This window comes from Cynocephalus volans, chromosome 10 (assembly GCF_027409185.1).
Source record: "Cynocephalus volans isolate mCynVol1 chromosome 10, mCynVol1.pri, whole genome shotgun sequence".
In the NCBI taxonomy this organism is placed as follows: Eukaryota; Metazoa; Chordata; class Mammalia; order Dermoptera; family Cynocephalidae; genus Cynocephalus; species Cynocephalus volans.
The window spans coordinates 28,738,888-28,759,040 of record NC_084469.1 but is presented as its reverse complement, the minus strand read 5'-3'; the positions used below and the strand labels follow the sequence as shown (position 1 = coordinate 28,759,040).

The 20,153-nt window shown below is 43.2% G+C and overlaps 1 protein-coding gene across 1 annotated transcript in view; it reads left to right on the top strand.

Moving 5' to 3' along the window:
• The window catches only part of PITPNA (phosphatidylinositol transfer protein alpha), a 36,713-nt gene extending 17,498 nt beyond the window's left edge, over window positions 1–19,215 (top strand). Inside the window, exons 6-12 of the mRNA XM_063110188.1 lie at window positions 1,137–1,211; window positions 2,360–2,443; window positions 4,662–4,739; window positions 4,892–5,002; window positions 5,799–5,921; window positions 15,529–15,597; window positions 16,644–19,215. Coding sequence (XP_062966258.1) covers window positions 1,137–1,211; window positions 2,360–2,443; window positions 4,662–4,739; window positions 4,892–5,002; window positions 5,799–5,921; window positions 15,529–15,573 — 516 coding nt within the window. The 3' untranslated portion in view covers window positions 15,574–15,597; window positions 16,644–19,215. The remainder of the gene's footprint in view (window positions 1–1,136; window positions 1,212–2,359; window positions 2,444–4,661; window positions 4,740–4,891; window positions 5,003–5,798; window positions 5,922–15,528; window positions 15,598–16,643) is intronic.
• The last annotated feature ends 938 nt before the right edge of the window (window positions 19,216–20,153 follow it).

Below are 20,153 nucleotides of genomic sequence, written 5' to 3'. Positions count from 1 at the left end.
CTTTTTATCCTAATGAGGAACTTGTTAATTGGCATGGTGGCCTCCTGCTTTAAGCTGCCCTGGCCTGTGGCTTTATCAGGTACATCCTGGCTCTGGGTCTTAAGTGTACAGAGTGACTTGAGGCTCTCCCCTACTGTCCCCAGGCCATGCCTTCTTAAGAGTTGTATAGAAATTTCAGTTCAGCTGATCTGATTGTGGCGTCCCTTTCTCATCTGGGCATCTGTTGATCCCAGTGAGTACTGCCCCTTGGCAAAATTGTGAAGTCAAGAGGATTCTCTTCCTTGCCTATGCCCTTTGTCATTGGCCTTCCTCTCCACCCTTTAGCGTGTTTATCCAAGTGCCTTGTCCCTGCTGGTAAACAAAGGCAGTTTCAGGGAAACTAATTCTTATTGAGAAGTTAATGGTTTGGTTAATGTGTTCTTCCTTTGAGTAGTTCTGATTTTTAAAAACCACTAAGGGAGGGAGACAGTAATTAGCACAAAGGGTTAAATTTCTGAGAAGAGAACTTCAGGCCTCAGCAAAAGGCTAGTTGCGGGGAAAGGGGCCGTGGCAAATGTTTTTGTTTGGTTAAGAAATCTTCCTATGTTCTTTGCACACTAGTAATTAACCATCAGCACCCTGTGCATAAAGTAGTATGGTAGAATGGTTAAATAACATGGATTTTGAAGTCATACAAGCCTGTTTTTTTTTTTTTTTTTTTTTTTGTCTTTTTTGTGACCAGCACTCAGCCAGTGAGTGCACCGGCCAGTCCTATATAGGATCTGAACCCGCGGCGGGAGCGTCGCTGCGCTCCCAGCACCGCACTCTCCCGAGTGCGCCACGGGCTCGGCCCATACAAGCCTGTCTTTGAGGCCCAGCTCTGTCATGATTCTGTGGCCTTGGACATGGTACCTAACCTCTTTGAACTTCAGTTTCCTCATCTGTAAAATGAGGGTGATTTACAGACCTCACAGGCTGAGAGAAGGATTGAATGAGATGATGCATGCCTAGCATACTGTGGGCTCCCAGTCAAGTTAGCTGTTATTATAAGGCACAGGCTGAACTGTCCCCACTGCCCAGGATCTAGTATTGGGAGATGGTTACTCTCCAACTGTAAGCCTAGTGACTATAAGGTATTTTTTTTTTCTCTCTTCCAGAATGAATACATGAAAGAAGACTTTCTCATCAAAATTGAAACCTGGCACAAACCAGATCTTGGCACCCTGGAGAATGTAAGTAGTACTTCCCAAGAGTCCCAAGGATTTCCAGGGCCCAGGGTGAGGTTTTGAGGCTCTGCTCCATGGCTTCTCCATCCCTGCTGTGGGGTCCTCTCTGTGGTCCCCTTTTGCCTGTCCAGGAAGGCAATAGTTCTGCGTAGACATGTCCTACCAGCATGGGACTGCTCTGTCTCTGATTTGCAAAATGTGATCTCTAAGACTCCTTACAAGGCCTTCTTATAGTGCTTAGATTGGTGTAAAATGCAATTCCTGGCACAGAGGAGCTATATTTATTTTTAAAATATCAAAGTCATAGCTTCTATAGAGCACAATTTGCAATAACTCCCAAAATTTAAAATACACTTATCTTTTACCCCAGCAATTCCATGCCTAGGAATTTATTAGACAGTTATTTTCTCACGTGTGTGAAATAACATATATAAAAGGAGATTTATTGCAGCATTCTTTGTGTAGCCAAAGAATAAAAACACACAAGAGGTCATCAGTAGGACACCATTAAATAAATTGTGATGCAGCCAAATGGTGGTGTACCATGCAGCCATTAGAAAGAACCAATAGGGAACAACCTTCAAGATACATTGTCTAGTGAAAAAAGCAAGATACAAGACTGTGTATATGTGCTACCATTTGTATTAAAAGAAAAATTATGCATGTGGATGTTTGTATATGTACAGAATCTGGTAGCAGTGGCTATTACTAGAGCGGAGGCAAACAAGAGGAAGAGTTATTCTTTATTGTATCCTTTTGTATATTTTGGATTTGTGTAATAAATTTGTATTATGTATGTGTATAACCTGACCAAAATAAACAGTATATGGCTAAGCAGGCAACATCTCCAGGAGTGTTTTTAGTCTTTATCAAGGAGGAACATACAGAAACGGTGTAGGCACTGTAGGTAGCTCTGAGGGTATTTTGACTTGCTGAAGTGGTACTTAGCCTGAGAAATCATAGCATTCATTCTCAAATTTATGTTGACTTAAAATCCACTCTGCCATTCCTTTGGATAATTTTGCATATAATTCTTTGCCAGTAGGAATTTCATATTTATGGCTACGGGAGTAGCTGTTCCTAGGTGTCCATTCTGGGTAATGAGTGTTTTGTAGCTGACAAAAACTGCACAGTGGTCCCCCTTCTTCCTGCAGGTGCATAAACTGGAGCCTGAGACATGGAAACATGTGGAAGCCATATACATAGACATTGCAGATCGAAGCCAAGTACTTAGCAAGGTAGGAACTATTTAAAGATGGAGGGGGGCTTTGAGATGCAGAAATGACTTCTAAATGATAGGGAAATCAGGGGACCATACCCAACTTGGCTCAAAATGAAGTTCTCACTGGTTTGAATTGTTTGTTTTAATTTTTAAGTTAGTATAAGAGTTAGGGATACCACCAGGAAAACAGTGACCCAAATTTGTGTGTCCTGTTTGGCCTCTGGAAATTATAAACTGGACAATGCAGGTGCTGTAAGTAGTGTTTTGCCCTGCTGAAGTGATGCTCAGCCTGAGAAATCAGAGTGCTAGTTCTCAAATTTATTTTCTTTCTTTTTTTTTTTTTTTTTGTCCTTTTCATGACCAGCACTCAGCCAGTGAGCGCACCGGCCAGTCCTATACAGGATCCGAACCCGCGGCGGGAGTGTCGCCGCACTCCCAGCGCCGCACTCTACCAAGTGCGCCACGGGCTCGGCCCTCAAATTTATTTTCTAACCCAGTAATTAAAAATCATTTATTGCCTGGTGTTTGGAATACCCTCTTAGGTTCTTTGGGCTCAGGCCAGGGGTGCAGAATACATAAAAAGACAGGTCCCTGCCCTTAAAAAGTCGGTGGTGGCTTTTCACAGTAACAAACATTGCAGGAGGTGCCCAGAAAATGACAGTCTACTGCTAGACCATAAGCTTGGTAAAGACAGGTACCAGGTCTGTCCTGCTTGCTGTCTGTTGTGCTCCCAGAAGTATTTGTTCAGGGAGTGAAAGGGTTAGATCCTCCCTCATCTATTACTATTCTTTTTTTTTTTTTTTTGTCTTGTTTCGTGACCGGCACTCAGCCAGTGAGTGCACTGGCCAGTCCTATATAGGATCCGAACCCGCGGCGGGAGCGTCGCCGCGCTTCCCAGCGCCGCACTCTCCCGAGTGCGCCACGGGCTCGGCCCATCTATTACTATTCTTATTTGACAGACACCTTGTTGGAATTAGGAGACAGGAATTTAACCCTCTGCCCATTGATAAGGAATATGTGTTTATTCTTTGCATCCCAGGAATATGATATTTCTTTCCCGTGGTCGCTCTGTGCATTTACGATCTTTCGATTTGTGTACTTCCAAAAAGATATGAAAACCACTTTGTGCTTTCTTGGCTAATATCCCTACCCCCACCCTCAAAAGGTTGGTAGATTTTTCAAAAAACTTTTTACTGAAGTATAACATATGCAGCCATACTACCAGAAGGTATGGTTGTTCGAGTATTTTGTCAACTTTGGTTGTTCCATGTGAGTGAAGGGAAGCAGTGGTGGGAAAGATTTTTTTTTTTAAGCACACCTAAATAATCTCCTTAGCTTTTGGAAATACTTTATGAATGTGCGTGTGAGATTTATTGTCTTTGTTATTTTTGTTAAGTAGATTCTATAATGAGTTTACTTTTCCGGAGCCCACAGTTGTCAATATAGAGGTACAGTTGAAAATTAAATTTTTATTGTGTTTAATTAACAGAGAGAATTGGCTGCATTATAAATCAGTGAAGTGAGTCTGACCAATAGCACACAAAAGGATAGGTTCTATACATTGAACATATCGCGTAATGATTTTATTATAGCAAGCCAGAGAGGGATTGGACTAGAAGATTTCAGGAATTACGGCCAGTTGTTCTCAGCTCTAGCTGTGTTTTAGAATAACCAGCAGAGATTTAAAAAAATAAAAAATCCAGGGCCGGCCAGTGGCTCACTTGGGGGCGGGTGGTGCTGACAGCACCAAGTCAAGGGTTAAGATCCCCTTATCAGTCATCTTTAAAAATAATAATAATAAAATAAAAATAAAAATAAAAAATCCATGCTGCCCTCACCTGCAGATGTTCTTATTCACTGGATTTTATGTGGGGTGGCCAAGAGATCTGTATTTTGAAAAAGTCTTTCCTGGTGATTTGGATACTTACCCCAGTTTGAAAATCTCTGTCTTAAACACTAGAAATATCCAACTGCTTGTACAGTCTGATGACGCTTTCATACTGGGTAAAATTGAAAACAAACCCTAACAGAGAAAATCACATAGAACTCTCCTCAAGGCAAATGTAAACAGTTCTACATCTTGTTTATAACATTTCTCCATATTTGCTGTGCACCAGCAGCATCAAGAACTGGTATGAAGTATATACTCTAATGAAAAACCCGGTCTTCCCCTCTCTTTCTCCCTGCCCCCCTCCCTGCCCCCAACCCCAATTCCACAACTTCTCTCCTCTCAGGACTACAAGGCAGAGGAAGACCCAGCAAAATTTAAATCTATCAAAACAGGCCGAGGACCCCTGGGCCCAAATTGGAAGGTGCAGTTCACATCCTCACCACCAGGGGAATGGGCAAGGTGTGGGTGGGTGTCTCCCTGTGGAGGAGGGGAATGGCTGGGGCTGGGCTAAGGGACAGCCTGAAGTCTGCCCTGTTAGTTACCAGCCTGCCTGTGGGTATGTTTCTAACGCAGCAAGAACTTGTAAATCAGAAAGACTGCCCATATATGTGTGCATACAAACTGGTTACTGTCAAGTTCAAGTGGTGGGGCCTACAGAACAAGGTGGAAAACTTTATACATAAGGTAAGTGACCAGGGTGAGGCCTTCCTAGTGACCTCCATGTGTGTGTGTTGGTGGGGGGCTGTTTGGCCCAACAAGAAAAAAATCATACAGCCCGTGTGACCTGTATGTATCCTAAGGTTGCCAACATTGGACTGTTTCAGTTTGGTTTCCTGGAGCCCTACTTTCCCTTGTATTTAACTGTCTTACAGTTTAATAGTATTCATCCAGGGGCACCACATGTGACAGGGAAGGAAGCTGAGGCAAAAGAAGGAAACAGGAAGGAACTTGCTGTGATTGAACTACACATAAAACTTAGTCTCTCTTTTCTTGAAGCTAAAAGGCAAGAGGCACTGTGAGCCAAATTCTCTAGTTCCCTGAATTCCCAGACCCAAGGGGTTACAGCCTTTTAATTCTCTAATGTGTGGGAGCCTCACTCTTGGGCCACATTTCATAGCTGCTGGCCAGTTTTAGCCTGGCATTAGGCACCAGAGACAGGGAGGAAATTTGGCAGTTGTTTTGGAGCCTTGGCTTGGCTGGGAGTTCATGGGCTGCCTGTCCTGGTAGAATTTTGGGCAAAGAGCCTAGCTATTAGGTAGGCACCCATCTTTCCTTGGGATCTCCCTCCTACTTGAAGCCATACCTGTTAGACATGTGAAGGCAAAGGTCACTGTGGCTGATCCAGATAAGCCAGCCAGGCATCACCCCACCCCACTTCTCCAATAGAGTGTGGGTATTAGCGATTAGAGACCATGGGGAGGAGGGCTGTAGCTGTGGCCATCACCTTCTGGGTTTTAACACGGTTTCCTCCTTTTTATAGCAAGAGAAGCGTCTATTTACAAACTTCCACAGGCAGCTGTTCTGTTGGCTTGATAAGTGGGTTGACCTGACCATGGACGACATTCGAAGGATGGAAGAAGAGACGAAGAGACAGCTGGATGAGGTAAGTGGGATTCCAGAGGAGATGCTGGGGCTCTCAGTTAGATAAACAAGTGAACATTAAGGAGCGTGTTGTGCTAGGACTTCACCGAGAGCACCATCCTGTAGTTCTAGGAATATGTCCATGTCTGCTATGGGTAAGATATAATGCCAGGAAATGTGGGAACTACAATATAAGGAAAAAACAGCTTGTGCTCTTGAATTTGCAATCTGGTTGAGGTCCTGGCATATCCACAGAGACAAATATGGCAGTGTGTGCTGAATGCCAAGTGAGTAATCCAGCCGCTGCAGTGATTCTTCAGAGCCAGATGGGGGGATCATGCTGGGCTGCAGAGTTGGAGGTGACCCTGGGAGGAGGCAGGCTCGGCTGAACCATGAATACCATGCATGTTCCCACAGAGGACAGCAACGGCATGCACAGAAGCTGGACTGCTCTATAAGACTATTGTAAGCTACTTTTAGAGTTTGGAGCTTTTTGCTTTTTTTTTGGCCTTACCGTAGATCCCAGAAGGAGGGCTATCTGTTCTATGAGAGGCTGAAGACCCAGCACTCCTCCTGCCTCATTTGGGGATGCTTCCCTGAGAGGCCTGCTTGGAGGAGACTGTCAGTAAATAATGTTCAGGCACTCCCTGTGTGCTAGGCACTGTTTACACACACCATCTCGTGTAATCATCACAACACCCTGTCCTGTGAGGAGGAAGTGGAGGCCTTGAGAGCGCCACACTGCTGTGTCCTGGGCCACACTGCCTGCAGGTGTTATAGTCGGGATAAGAGGCCAGGGCTGTGTGACCCCAGAGCCATAGCTCTTAAACACTTGCCTCTACTTCTTCCTCTAAATACCATTCAGGGGCTGGCCAGTTAGCTCAGTTGTTTAGAGCACAGTGTTATAACACCAAGGTCAAGGGTTTGGATCCCTGTACCAGCCAGCTGCCTAAATAAATAAATAAATAAATGCCCTCTTGGGCTAAAAATAAAGCAGGAAACTCTCTTTCATAAGAACTGACATCTGTCTCTCCTCCTTACCTGGATGGGAGTTGGTCTGGAGCCTGGGTGTCCCAATAGAGACTTTGCAACAGCCTTGCCCAGCTCTCCAGCAGGGCCTCAGGTGAGAGCCAAGCTTGGGTGCCCATGGTACCCCATGCTGTACAGATCCTCCCTGCTTCGCTGGGCTGGTCTAGGGTAGAAACTGGCCCAGAAGCTCTTCCTTCATCTGGAGACCCACAGGGAAATATTCACCATCCAGAATGACACCCTCCCTGGGCTGACTCACTGGTAATTGGTGGGCTGAATGAGTTCTTGTCAAAGGTGGCATTGGTTATTCATTCAGCTACACTTGGCGCTGAAGTGGCAGGATTTGGAATACAATCCCTGATTCTTCTACTAAAGATACTTAGGAAATGATAGACTTTGATGTGCAGGGCTCTGGTGATTCTGACTGTATAATCTTTTGGTCGGCTGGCATAAAGTACATTTGGGTTCATGGAAGTGTTTGCTGATTACTTTTAACTGTTTGGTAGAATTCAAATTCTTGGGGCTGGAGGAACTTTCCAGAGGATCTACTGGATCTGCCTTCCTCAGACAGATCCAAAACTTGAGAGCTCTCAGAATTAGGGAGTTCTTTTTCAGTCCCTGCCCCACCTTTTTATTTATTTATTGGCAGCTGGCCAGTGGGCACCACCCTCCTTTTTTAATTTTCTTCATTCCATGCAGGATTGTGCCAAAAGCTCAGATGATCACTGTTGTCTAGGATAACTACAAATGCAGGAAACTGTTTGGAAGTAGAATTTAAAAACTAATTTACAGTGGAAGAGAAAGCAAAACCAAATCCACGTCTTTGCGGGACATGTTTTGGCCTCTTCAGCAATTGTACAGGACCTTTGTGTGCCCACTATATCCCTGGCTTACTTTTCCTTTTTTTTTTTCTTCTCCAGAAATATATTTGTTTTATAAAACAAATAAAAGTTTTTATAAAGTTTTATTTTTGTAGTTTTAAAACAATATCCCAGGCTTATGAGAAAGAAGTTGTCCTCCTTGGTCCTGCCCCCCAGAAGCAGCCCTTTGCAATTCTTTTGATTATTTCCTTTTTTAACTCAGTATTTCCAAATAATATACTTATGCTTTTAATTCTTAATTTCTCAACTTTAGATATTAACTGTTGACTTCTTCCTATGGAAGATTTAGCCTTTTACCCTATCTACCACTTCCATACTGCCCCTCTCCATCCTTCAGTGTCTTCAGTATCACAGTTTTTGGTTAATTCATTATTCAGTGTTTATAACTTTGTCATTTTTTTATTTCTTATTTTTTATTTTTATTGTCAGCTGGCTGATCCAGCCAGCTCAAACCTTGGACCTTGGTGTTATTAGCATCATGCTTAAACCAACTGAGTTAACCAGCCAGCCCACGACCTTGTCATTCTTTTTCCCAACTGAGCCCTGTAGTCTACTCTGATTTTCATTCCTTTCTTATACTAAATATATATATATATATATGCATATTTTTTTTTATCTTTTGGCACCTGGTTGGTATGGGGATCTGAACCCTTGACCTTGGTGTTACCAACATTGTACTCTAACCAACTGAGCTAACTGGCTAACCCATAATGTTTTTTATGAAGTTAATAATTGCCCCTCTTCTTTTTGTTAGCTTAGTTTTATGTGTCTATATCATTAAGTTTCGTTTTTGAGGCCTTACATGGATGGTTTGGTTTGGCTGGTGTGTGTATGTGTTACACAATAATGTGGATATGCTGATTCATTCCCATTCATTTTGCTCCCACTCGGTGGGCACTTTGAATCAAAAGATCTCTTCAGGGCCGAGCCCGTGGCGCACTCGGGAGAGTGCTGCACTGGGAGCGCAGCTACGCTCCCGCCACGGGTTCGGATCCTATATAGGAATGGCCGGTACACTCACTGGCTGAGTGCCGGTCACGAAAAAGACAAAAAAAAAAAAAAAAAAAGTCTCTTCAGTTCTGGAAAGTGTTTTTGTATTATTTATTTGATAATTTTCTCCTCTCTGTTTTCATTGTTCTCTTCATGGAAATTTTATTATTCAGAAGTTGGACCTCATGAATTAACCTTCTAATTTTCTTATGTTTTCTCTCCTTTTTTTGTCTGCTTTCCAGGAGATTTTTTCCCACTGTTAACTTATCTTTTTTGTTGAATTAAAAAAGTTTTTTAAGCATTACTTGTTCTGTGTTCTTTTTTTAATACATCTTTTTCTATTTTTCTACATGCATTATCTTCTTTTTCTGAAGCTGTAGTTATTGTTTTTTGATGTTTCTCTCTGCTTCTGGAGTATTGTTTGCTTTGAGCTTCTTTATCCAGTTGTGTTAGACTCTGTGTTTCTTGTTAGGGGCTTTCCTCAAATCAGTGGGTGAGCTTTATTGCAGGATAGTCAGCTAGTTACAATGGGGAACCCCTTTTCAGGACCTTAAGTCTTTTAGGGGAGGGCACCTCTTTTTGCCTAGAGAGGACTCCCCAGTCTCTTGCTTGGGGAGATAGGCAGCCAGCATTCTGGGATCCAAACTGGGGGAGGGTCCTGGTGGGCTCACTATGCACTTGGTTGGCTTTAACTTAATCCCCTCAAATTCTAGCTGAGCCTTGGGTCCCAAGTGCAGGCAGGCTTCTCTCAGCACCTCCAGAGTGAACCTCCTGACTTTTGCTGTGACAGGAAGGGGGTTGCTTGACTTAGAGAGCAGGGGGTAGGGAGCACCAGGGCCTAATCTGTTCTCTAGTCAGATTTTCAGAAAAGTCACTTGTTTTCAGTCCCACCTGGCACTCCTACCTTCAAAGGTACCTGGCTTTTTTTTTCAGTTCCTGAGCCTTTGGAGAACCTGTACCACAAATTGGTCTGCTCTTTCTTGGCTCCCCGCTCTCACAGGCACTTAAGTTTCAGTTTCTGCTGCTCTGTGAATTAGTTAACCACTCACTCATTCGTCCTTTTTCCATCTTCTAGAATGTTGTTACCATCTCTTATCTGCTATTGTCTCCTCTGTTCTTATAGTCTTCATGGTTTTATATCTTTTTTATTCTTTTACTGTCATTATACTAGGGTTTTGGGGAGGAACAGAGATAAATGTATGTATTCAGTCTGCTATGATTACCTTCAAGTCTGCAATAGGAATTATGACTGTTATACTTTAAAGCAATACCTAGTCGTCTGGTAAGTGGATTTTTTGTGAGTTATGAGGGGTCACTATAAGGCCACAGTCACCACTGCTATAACTCTAGTCCCTGTGGGGGATGGACCTACCATTCTTGGATGAGGCTCAAAGATTTGAGAAGGAAGGGGATCAAGAGATTAGTTCTTTGCCCTAAAAAGAAAAATGTCAGGAAATGTGTGCCTGTAGGAGAGCAGTCTCTTTCTATCTCCCTCTGCTATGCTCTTGATCCCTTAAGAGGCTCATAATCTCAAAAATGGGAGGAGTGTCTTAAAAGGTCATTTGGTCCAACTTTATGTCCAGTACTTGAGTACTCTCTGCAGCTTCCCTACCAACCTGTGCTTAATTACCTCCTGTGATGGGGAATTCACTATCTCCTGAATATGATGATAATAAAATTATTTTAATTATTAGTAGAAGCTAACATTTATTGAGATCTTATGGTGTGCCTGTCATGTGTAGTAAGTTTTACTTGTATTATGTCATCAAATCCTCCTGGCCACCTGTAACACTGGTACTAGTTTCATTTTATAGATACAGAAACTGAGGCTCAGAGAAGTTAAGGATACCTTGCAATTCACTGAACGAGTACCTACCTCCCGGACCTTTAACCATAAACTCTAGACAGTGAGACTGGAAGAGAGAACCTCACTTTAATAATTTTAAGAAAACTTGTTTTCCTGTTTAATGGACTCATTAGAACATTTGCTGAAAAAGAACAAAGATACTATATGTTAGAATGCATGATTAAGATTCTGCAGCATTTTCTTTTCCAGCCTTCCCTTGTGACTCTCTAGGTTTCTGTTGGTTCCATGATTTCCCTAGTCCCTCCACAGCCCGTCCCTTCTGGACTTGGCTCTTTGTGATGTGGCTGAGAGGCTGCAGGACACACTTGCTGAGCTGGCTAACCTTTCAAGCTGTCTCTGAGCCTCTTCATAGCTGGTCTTCCTGTCCACATGCTTGGGTGTGAATGTGCCTGACCCTTTCTCATCGACCTGACTCTTGATGCAGAGGGCCCTTGCCTCCATCCTGTGGCTTTTTGACTGATGAGTCACCATCAATTTTAAATTTGAGTCTTAAACTCTCAACTAGTTACCCAGAGACTTTATAAACTCCCTGTGTCTGGCAGGACACGACACCCCAAAGTTTCCAGTTTGGGAGGATGGTAGATATAGGTTCTGATAAGGAGATACCACTTGGTACCTAGCTCACCTGCTAGGCCCTGAGAGATTGGAATCCAAGATCCCCATAGCATCTGCAGAGGCAGAGCTAGGTCTTCTCAGGCTGATAGGTCCCTGTATGGGAAGGACAATGCTGCCCTCATGAAGTCTTAATTTTCTGTGACCTGCCAGTAGTGATAGACCCAAGGGCAGACCACCGGGAACACTGGCCAATGTCTGGAAATATGGGAGTTGTTTTGTTTTCTTTTTAAATACAGTTTAGTGTTTTTCCATATTAGGGTGATATATAAGCATTAAACATATTTTGGAAAATGCTGAAAATTAGAAAGAAAATCACTTGTACTTTCACCATTTAAAGACAGCCACTATAAACATTTTTGTACATTTTCTATGTCTATACACTTTTACTTAATTATGACTCTATTGCATATACTGGGTGGTTATCTAGTTTTTTTCTCTGAACATTGTAACAAAGCATTTCCCACTAAAACAACTTCTTCACATACATGTTCATGACTATAAAATATGCTGCTCTATACTCCATCACTACTCTATGTTGGATTTTTCTTAATGTTGTTTCTAGGTTCTCACTGTGATGAAAATCTTTGTGCATTCAGGTTTTGGTTTGGTGTTTTGTTGTTGTTTTTTGGGCGATTAGGCTTATTTCCTTAGGATAAATTCCCAATGGCATTAAAGAATTTAAGGCTTTTGTTATTTATTGTCAAATTTCTTTCCCAAAGGGTGGCTGTACCTGTTTATAAAGAGGGTAATTTTCTAACAAGATTTTGAAAACAATTCTTCGTACTTCATACCTGTGTTTCTTCAGGAATGCTAATTGGTTGTGGCTACTTTTCAGCCCTTAAACCAATTTTTTACCAGCTTTATTTTTTATTGCATTGGGGCTTTTTGTTTTTTGGGTTTTTTTTGTTTTTTTAATTGAATCATAATTGATTATAAATATTTTGGGGGTTCAACATTGACATATGTTGATCAAATCAATATTACTAGCATATATATTATTACAAATCGTACTTATTCTTTATGCCCCTTGTCCAATCTCTCCCCATCCCCCTCTCCTTCCCCCCTCCCACCTCTGATAACCCTAGATTTCTTCTCTCCTTCTGAAAGAGTAATGGTTACTCTGTTGATTTGTTGCCTAGATGATCTGTCCAATGCTGAGAGGCATTCAGATACTCCAGTATTATCGTAGAGCAGGTGCTTCTTCTGTCACTCTGGAATGGGCTTTGTGGAGAGAGACATCCTCTTCTTTTCTTTGGTCTGTACTGGTGACTCTCCTCGTGTCAGTGCTCTCCAGTGGCTGGCAGGCCATCTGCATGGTGGTTGTGGCATCTAGCCACTTTCGTGGCAGCTGTGGTTATTATGGTGGCTGTGGTGGGCCACCCACATGGAGGTGATGTTTTCAGCATGTTCCTTGCCTAGTTGCTGGTGGTGGCACCAGTGTGCCTGGTTGTGGGAGGGGGTCCAGTCTTCGGTTCCATACCTCAGGACCCCAGGTGGGCCCTGTGGTGGCAGCGGTATTGCATTGTTGAATTTGAGATGATTGTAAGATTCATCTGCAGTTATATGGAATAATGCAGAAATATCTATGTACCTTTTATCCAGTTTCTGCCAGTGGTAATGTTTTGCAAAAGTATAGTACAATATTATAATCAGGATATTGGCATTGGTTCTTTTACTTTTTTTTTTTAATCAAATGAGTATTTCATACTTAATGGTAAAAATTATTTTCAAAACATATGGAAAAATATTAAAAAATAGAAGCCCAAATAAATTAATAGATGAATACATAGGTAAAGTCCTTTTCTTCTAACCCTGGCCTCATGCTCTAGAGGAAACCACAGTTAAAAACAAACCAGGATTGTAGTTTCTATATTCATCTTCTTCAACTTTATGTGTATATATAGCCTTCATTGGCTGGAACTGAGGAACACCACAAACATCAGATAAATCTCTCATGTCCCATAGGCCCCAGGAAACAGGAAAAATAAGCATTCTTAAAGCATTTCACTGTAAGAATAAAACAGTGAATTTTTATTTCAGTGGCACCCTCTGGGGGGGTGGCGGGGGGCCTTGTCTCTGACAGTAGAAGAAGCTATCATGGTCCCTGATAGGAAGTTGCATCTTATTTCAGGTAGCGGGAAAACAGGACCTGGCTTTGCAGTAGTAAATTAAAGCAAGGCATTGAACTCTCAGGGTATGTAAGGATCTGGTTGAGGCCCAAGGAGCTTTGTTCCCATGACATTAAATTCTCTGATTATTGGAGGAAAAGATTTTTTTTTTTTTTGGCAGCTAGCTGATACAGGGATCCAAACCCTTGACCTTGGTGTTATAATACTGCACTCTAACCAACTGAGGTAACCAGTTGAAAATTTATATATGGTCATTAGTGAGCAGACATTTAGTATCAAAATAATTGCCTGGGGTGCTTATTGTAGATTCTTAGATCTCTTTCAATCTGGTGCAGTTCCTTAGTTTTGGGGGGACTTCCATGACCTTGACATTTTAGGAGGTTATAGGCTCGTTATTCTGTAGAGTGTCTCTCAATTTGGGTTTGTCTGATGTTTCTGAATTAGACCCCATTTATGTATTTTAGGCCAGAATGTCACAGATTCAATGTTCTTTTCATTGTATTTCATCTGTCTTTCTGTCCAATTACTAGTGAGGTTATTGTTGTTCACTTGAAGTACAACAAGGTGTTCCAGGCTTGTCTTGTTTTTTCTGTGAACCAGCCCTGGAACTGCCCATATCAAGGAGCCCTGGTTCTGCTTAGCGGAGGGTGGTGTTTGGAAACCAAGATCTGATGCTAGGTGTGCTTATTACTATTGGGGTGTTGCTGCTTTCAGGCTTTCTCATAGGATGGAGTGAGGGAACTTTTATATTTATTTCTAAATCCTTGGAAGGGATTTTGGAGAGATCAACTCCACGGTATTCCCAACAAGAAGTTGTGTCCACTTCTGTCTGGAAAGTGCCAGTGAGAGGGACCACTCAGTGCTTTCAGAGAAGTCCCCATCCTAGGGCCAGCCCATGGCTCACTTGGGAGAGTGTGATGCTGATAACACCAAGGCCACGGGTTTGGATCCACATATAGGAATGGCCAGTTAGCTCACTTGGGAGAGCGTGGTGCTGACAACACCAAGTCAAGGGTTAAGATCCCCTTACCGGTCATCTTTAAAAAAAAAAAAAGAGAAGTCCCCATCCTGTTTTTCAGCAGCCTCACACTTCTATCAAGCTGAGGTCTACTCCTGCACCTTCCACCTCATGTCCTTGTGCAGAACTCTGATGCCACATTGTGCCCACCTCTAAGCAGAGCTCAGGCAAGGGAACTGCCACAGGATTTTCTTCCCTACTTCCTTCAGGTCTCTATTCAACCTCACTTATGAGAGAGGCTTTCCAGAGCCAGCTTATAAAATAGCACTTCCCCACAGTCATACAGTCATCCTCTATCTCACTCTATTTCAGCAGCCCTTAATCCCACCTGACATACATACATATTTTTTGTTTGGTTTTTTGGTGGTTTTTTTGTTTGTTTGTTTGTTTTTATGGTGGCTGGCCTGTACAGGGATCAAACCCTGGACCTTGGTGTTATCAGCACTATACTGAAACCAACTGAGCTAACCGGCCAATCCCTGTCCTACCTGACAGATATTAATGTGTGTATTCTTCTCCCACCCTGCTTGAGAATATAAGCTGCTTGAGAGGCTTGGTCTGTTTAATTCACCACTGAGTATCCCCAGCCTTATAGAAGTTCCTAGCACAAAAGAGATGATCTATAAATATTTGTCAAATGAATGAAAGAAAAGAGGAGAGAGAAGCCTAAGAATTAACTCCAACGCTGTAACACAGGGGGAACAGAAATCATGGACAGTGGGACCAGTGACAGAGCTATAAATGGTGTGGCTTTGGCTGTATATATGCAGAATTCTATCTTTCCAATTTTTTGCTTTGTGCACAAAAAATGCTGTACCCGTTGGGCCGGCCCGTTACTCATTCGGGAGAGTGTGGTGCTGATAACACCAAGGCCATGGGTTCGGATCCCATATAGGGATGGCCGGTTGGCTCACTGGCTGAGCGTGGTGCTGACAACACTAAGCCAAGGATTGAGATCCCCTTACCGGTCATCTTTAAAAAAAAATTTTTTTTAAATGCTGTACCCTATCCAGTGGCAGGATTGGGAAGGCGGGATGGATTTATGGTGAAGTTCATTCAGCAGCAAGAGGCTCCAATTTTTCCTGCTTTTTCTGTTCTAGATGAGACAAAAGGACCCAGTGAAAGGAATGACAGCAGATGACTAAAGCCACACCTTCCCTTTCTGCACTGTATGTACCAAATTTTTCCCTGTGCATGTCACAGAAGCTAAAATCAGTTTGGGTCTTTAAGGCCTCAGCAGCTCACTAGGGAATCAGAAAACCTACTTCATTCCTCATCCTTCCCTGTAGTAATAATGATGACTGTCATGCTAACCAGGTCTCGGGCTCCTGTTGAAAAAGATTATGGCCATTAGGGCATTTAAGGGACATGTTTTATAAAGAACCACCCAAATAGAGACATGGACAGAGTGGTAAGAAGTGGGACTGGGGGGACAGCGGATGCAGAAGCAAAGTTCATCTGCTGCTAATCGCTCTTCTTGCAACTTGAGCCATCTCAAGTTGGAGCTGGCATGCTGGGGCACTTCCTGTAGCCCCTATGCCAGAGCCAGTTCCTAGCTCCCAGATGCTGGCGTTCCCTGCCCTTCCCTTGGAAAACTTGCTGGCCAGACAGCTTTCCTTATTGTGTCTCGTGGTTCATTTTCTTCCTCTTTATACCCTCTAATCCTATACAAAGTAGCTGTCCTCATTAGAGACAGCATCTTTCAGATGCTAGGAGAGTATTTCTGCCTAGGTCAAATGTTGTCACTCTTCCCCAAACCCCTTCCTTCTTTTAGCTCCCAGTGCTGGTTCCCCCGTACCCTGCATACCTCCAGACTCATGTTATTCTGGCAGCTCAGAGTGGTCTTAGTTATGGAATGAAAAATCTGCCCTGCTCCCTATTAGACTCTGAGTGAAAATTGTTATCAAATAAAAACTGGCTGTCCTCTAGCATGAAAAGGTTAGGAGGCCTAGGATCTCACCAGCAGTGACACAGACCTCTGCTCTCTGTCCCCGCCCCATGTTCTTAAAGCAGCTTCTTGGAGATACAAGGGTAGGATTAAGTGGATTTTGCCAGGCCATCTTCTCAGTCACTGCTTGGGCCTTAGTGCTCTCTCCCACCACTCCCCTCCCCACGGACTTGGCATCCTTTGTCCATTTGAAATTCCCCCATTCAAGATGATTTACAGTGTGTTTTTGTTTTTCCCTGTTCCTTAATAATTGTATTTCTCTTCTAGTTTTGCAGGACCGTGGTCAACAGGAAGGCCCAGCAGCTCCACCCTCCTGAGTGACAGGCCATCTTTGGACACAGCCTTTCTGTGCCCATTCTTCAGGCAACTCTTGATTCCTTACTGTAGCTGATTCTAGATGCCCTTTAATATCGTGAACAAATAGACCGTCTGGTATTACAAAGCCCGCGTGTGCGGGAGCTCGCTCCTCTGAGATATGTGGTGTGTAGGTTGCTGTATTTACAGCTCCTCTCTCTCTCTCCATTGTGTTCTGACCCATTTCTGTGTGTACCCCACCATTATTTCCAAGTCTTTCAAAATAGCTGCCTTTTGTGATGTGATCATTTCAATGATTTGAGTTCTTTTGTTTTCAACCTGAGGTGTTTTGCTTCCTGGGCAGATCTTTAAAATTTTGAGTGCTCACCTGGGGAGAGAGGATGAGTTAGAAATACAGAATTTTTTCTCCCGGTTCCACAGAATAACAATGTGGCTTTGTAACTCTAATCTCTGCTCCCATTAACCCAATGGTTAGAGTGCTCTAAGCATTTAGGAGGTACCCACAGCCCAGCCAGTCTCTGTTTAAGAAAACAAATATAAATAATCCCTGCCCCAGTCATTGCATCTCTGGTCACTATTTTTAGAAACACCTATTGCTTCTCGGCCCCTCCTGTTGCTTAATTTGTTTGAATCTCTCTGCAGAGCCTACAAAACATCCCAGTCAACTCTCCACCTGAAGGGAATTGCCCTTAAAGTGGCCCTTAGAATTGAGTCTGCCCTATATATTCCAACCAGTCTGACCCCCGAGGGGCTCTGGATATCCATGCTCCTCTTCCCTTTTGGGCTGGTGCTGCCACTCAGCAATAATCCTCTTTTCTCTGTGCTTTCTTAGATCCCTGTCCTCTGTCTTTGAGGCTGGTTAGGATGCAAGAGTCCTGACCTTTTCATGCTGCACAAAATGAGCATGCAAAAAGCTTTTTTCCAGCAGAACATGTTCCCTCTTGTCTCCAGTTGCTGGAAAGGAATTTGGAAATCAAGAACTCAGCTCATCCTGCTCCTGTGTTGAGTTCTGTCCTGGACAATCAAAAGCAAGTAGTGATCATAGTACAGAACTCTACCGAAGTAGGCTAGTGAAGTAGTCCAGGTTCCAAGGGAATAGAAGCTGCTGAGTGCTTCAGTTTCCTACGACTTGGCAGAACCTGAGTATGCCTTCCTGGTGGGAGAATCTGAGATAGCTGTTGTGTTACCCGACATTTCCCAAACCTTGTGAAGTATGCTGGCCCAAGTGTGCAGTGATCCAAGCTCCTGCTAGCCTGAGTGCATCTGTTAATGACAGAGACCAAATTTCTGTTGGGGGAGCAAGAAGTGGCATGGGATAATTTATCCTTACGTTTTTGTCAGTTTGTTTGCCTTACTCATTTTTAAGTGCAATAAGGGAGTGTCTCACAGGATTGCACCTGTGACATCCTGATGGATACTTCCCTGTGGCCCTTCTGGGGCAAGGGTGGACAGAGTCAGACCGCTCAGCATAGTTAGCTCTGACCTTCATTGAGGTCCAGATGTCCTGTTAAAGATTCCTTTCTCTGTATTAGTCTCCTCACCTTGTGGGGTCTTTAGTAATGGATCTGAGGCATTTCAGTTGGTTATTAGCATCTCAACTGCTGGCAGCATTTATTTGACTGGGAAAGTTGAAGAGGCATTCCTACTGGAGAAAAATATAAATGTTTTCCTACAAGCTCTGTATTAGCTTTATATTTGTGCTTAATGATTTTCTTTCATTCATCAACAAGGTGAAGTCCAAACGTGGGTTATCTTGGGAGAAACAAACTGATATTCTAAGCAGACAGTTGTTTATGGTTTGAGGGTCAGCAGATGTTAGTCTCCTTTCACTTCTTGGAGATCCATACATATCACTTCATCTTTAAGGGGGGCTCACTCTTTATCTGCCTTTTCTCTAGCTCCTCCCACCTCCACCTGTTGACTCAGTTTGAAAGCATCCAAATGAGCTGAGCTAGAATTTCCTGAGGTCAACCTGGATCTGGGGCTCCTGGCCATATAAACATAAAGGATGGATGTCCCTGGTCTCTTCCATCCCCATGGATGGTGTTGCTGCTGGGCAACAGTGTTGGCTTCTTTTAAGTACCCCCTTCCCTCCCCACTGATCCCCAAACTGACTAGCACTTAGATGGGCTTATGATGAAAGGCTTAGCTCTAAAGGTAGTACCTGAGGATGTGCCACGCCCCTTCAGACCATCTGCTTCCATTAGATTTCCAGGGTCAGAGTCCCAACTGGAAGCAGCAGTGCCTCAGTAGGAGGGGTGCTAGACTCTGGCCTTCTCATGGAGACAGGTCAGGGACAGAGTCAGTATTGTGGGCACGTGTATATCTTCCCAACTTCTCCTTTTTCAGTCTCTACTGGGATTCCCTGACTTATTTTGGTTGGTTCCTAGTGCTACTTCTTTTACAAACTACACTTTGTAGAACTGATTAGATTACCTTGTTTATTTAATGTGAGTTTGTGCCTTTTTGTCTCGATCTTCCAATACAGGTATATTGGGGGAAAAAAAGCAGTCTAATAAAATCCTAAACAGAGCTTTCTGGAGTCCAGTTTATTGGTGATGTCCTTAAGTCCATTTTACAACTCAACCTCAAATTCTTACTGATGTTCCCCATTTTACCATGGCAGGATTAGGAAAAGATATAAAGATGTCTCTGGAAATTTTTGCAGGTGGATTTCCGTAAATTAAAACATCCCCTTGTCAATTTACTTATGCAAATATTGCATATCTGAGTGTAATTTGGCCATTTTTACCGGTAGTGTTTCCTTTTTCTTTTTTCTCTCCTCCTCTTCACATCTCCATCTTTATCCATTCTACCAAGCAAAACATTTAAGGTGGGAGTTCTTAAACCTGGCTTCTGGGACTGTGAGCCTTATGAAGCTTGTTTGTAAAATTGTGTGTGCATTTTTCTAGGGAAAGTCATGGCTCTCAAAGAAATCTCAGGCACACCCCCCCCCCACACACACACACACTCCGAAAAAAAATTTTTTTTTTGAGAACCAGTGACTTCAACCTTATAACACCAAGGTCACGGGTTCAGATTCCCCTACCGGCCGGCGGCCAAAAAAACAAAACAAAACAAAAACAGTGACTGAAGGAAATCATAGTGAACCTTTGGCAAAAGTAAAATAACCTTCATTTCATGTTTGGTTCAAATAGAGGCAGTGACTTATTTTTCATTCATTAATGGCCAATTTTCTGAGTCCAGAAACCCCAAGACGTCCCACGTGTAACAAATAACCCAATGAGTTTGAAAAGCGAAAGCCTCCTGGGAGCGGGCCTAGAGGACAACTAAGAATGTAGGAGCTCCGTGACCAACGTGCCGTGGGGACTGGGGAGGTGACCTGTAGTCGCGGGGAGACTGGATCGCCGGCGGAGCAGTGGCTAGACGGCGTGTCCCCCAGCCCCACTCCCGTTCGCCCTCTGGGTCGCTGGGCGGTGGGAAGCTGGAGGGAAGGCAGCA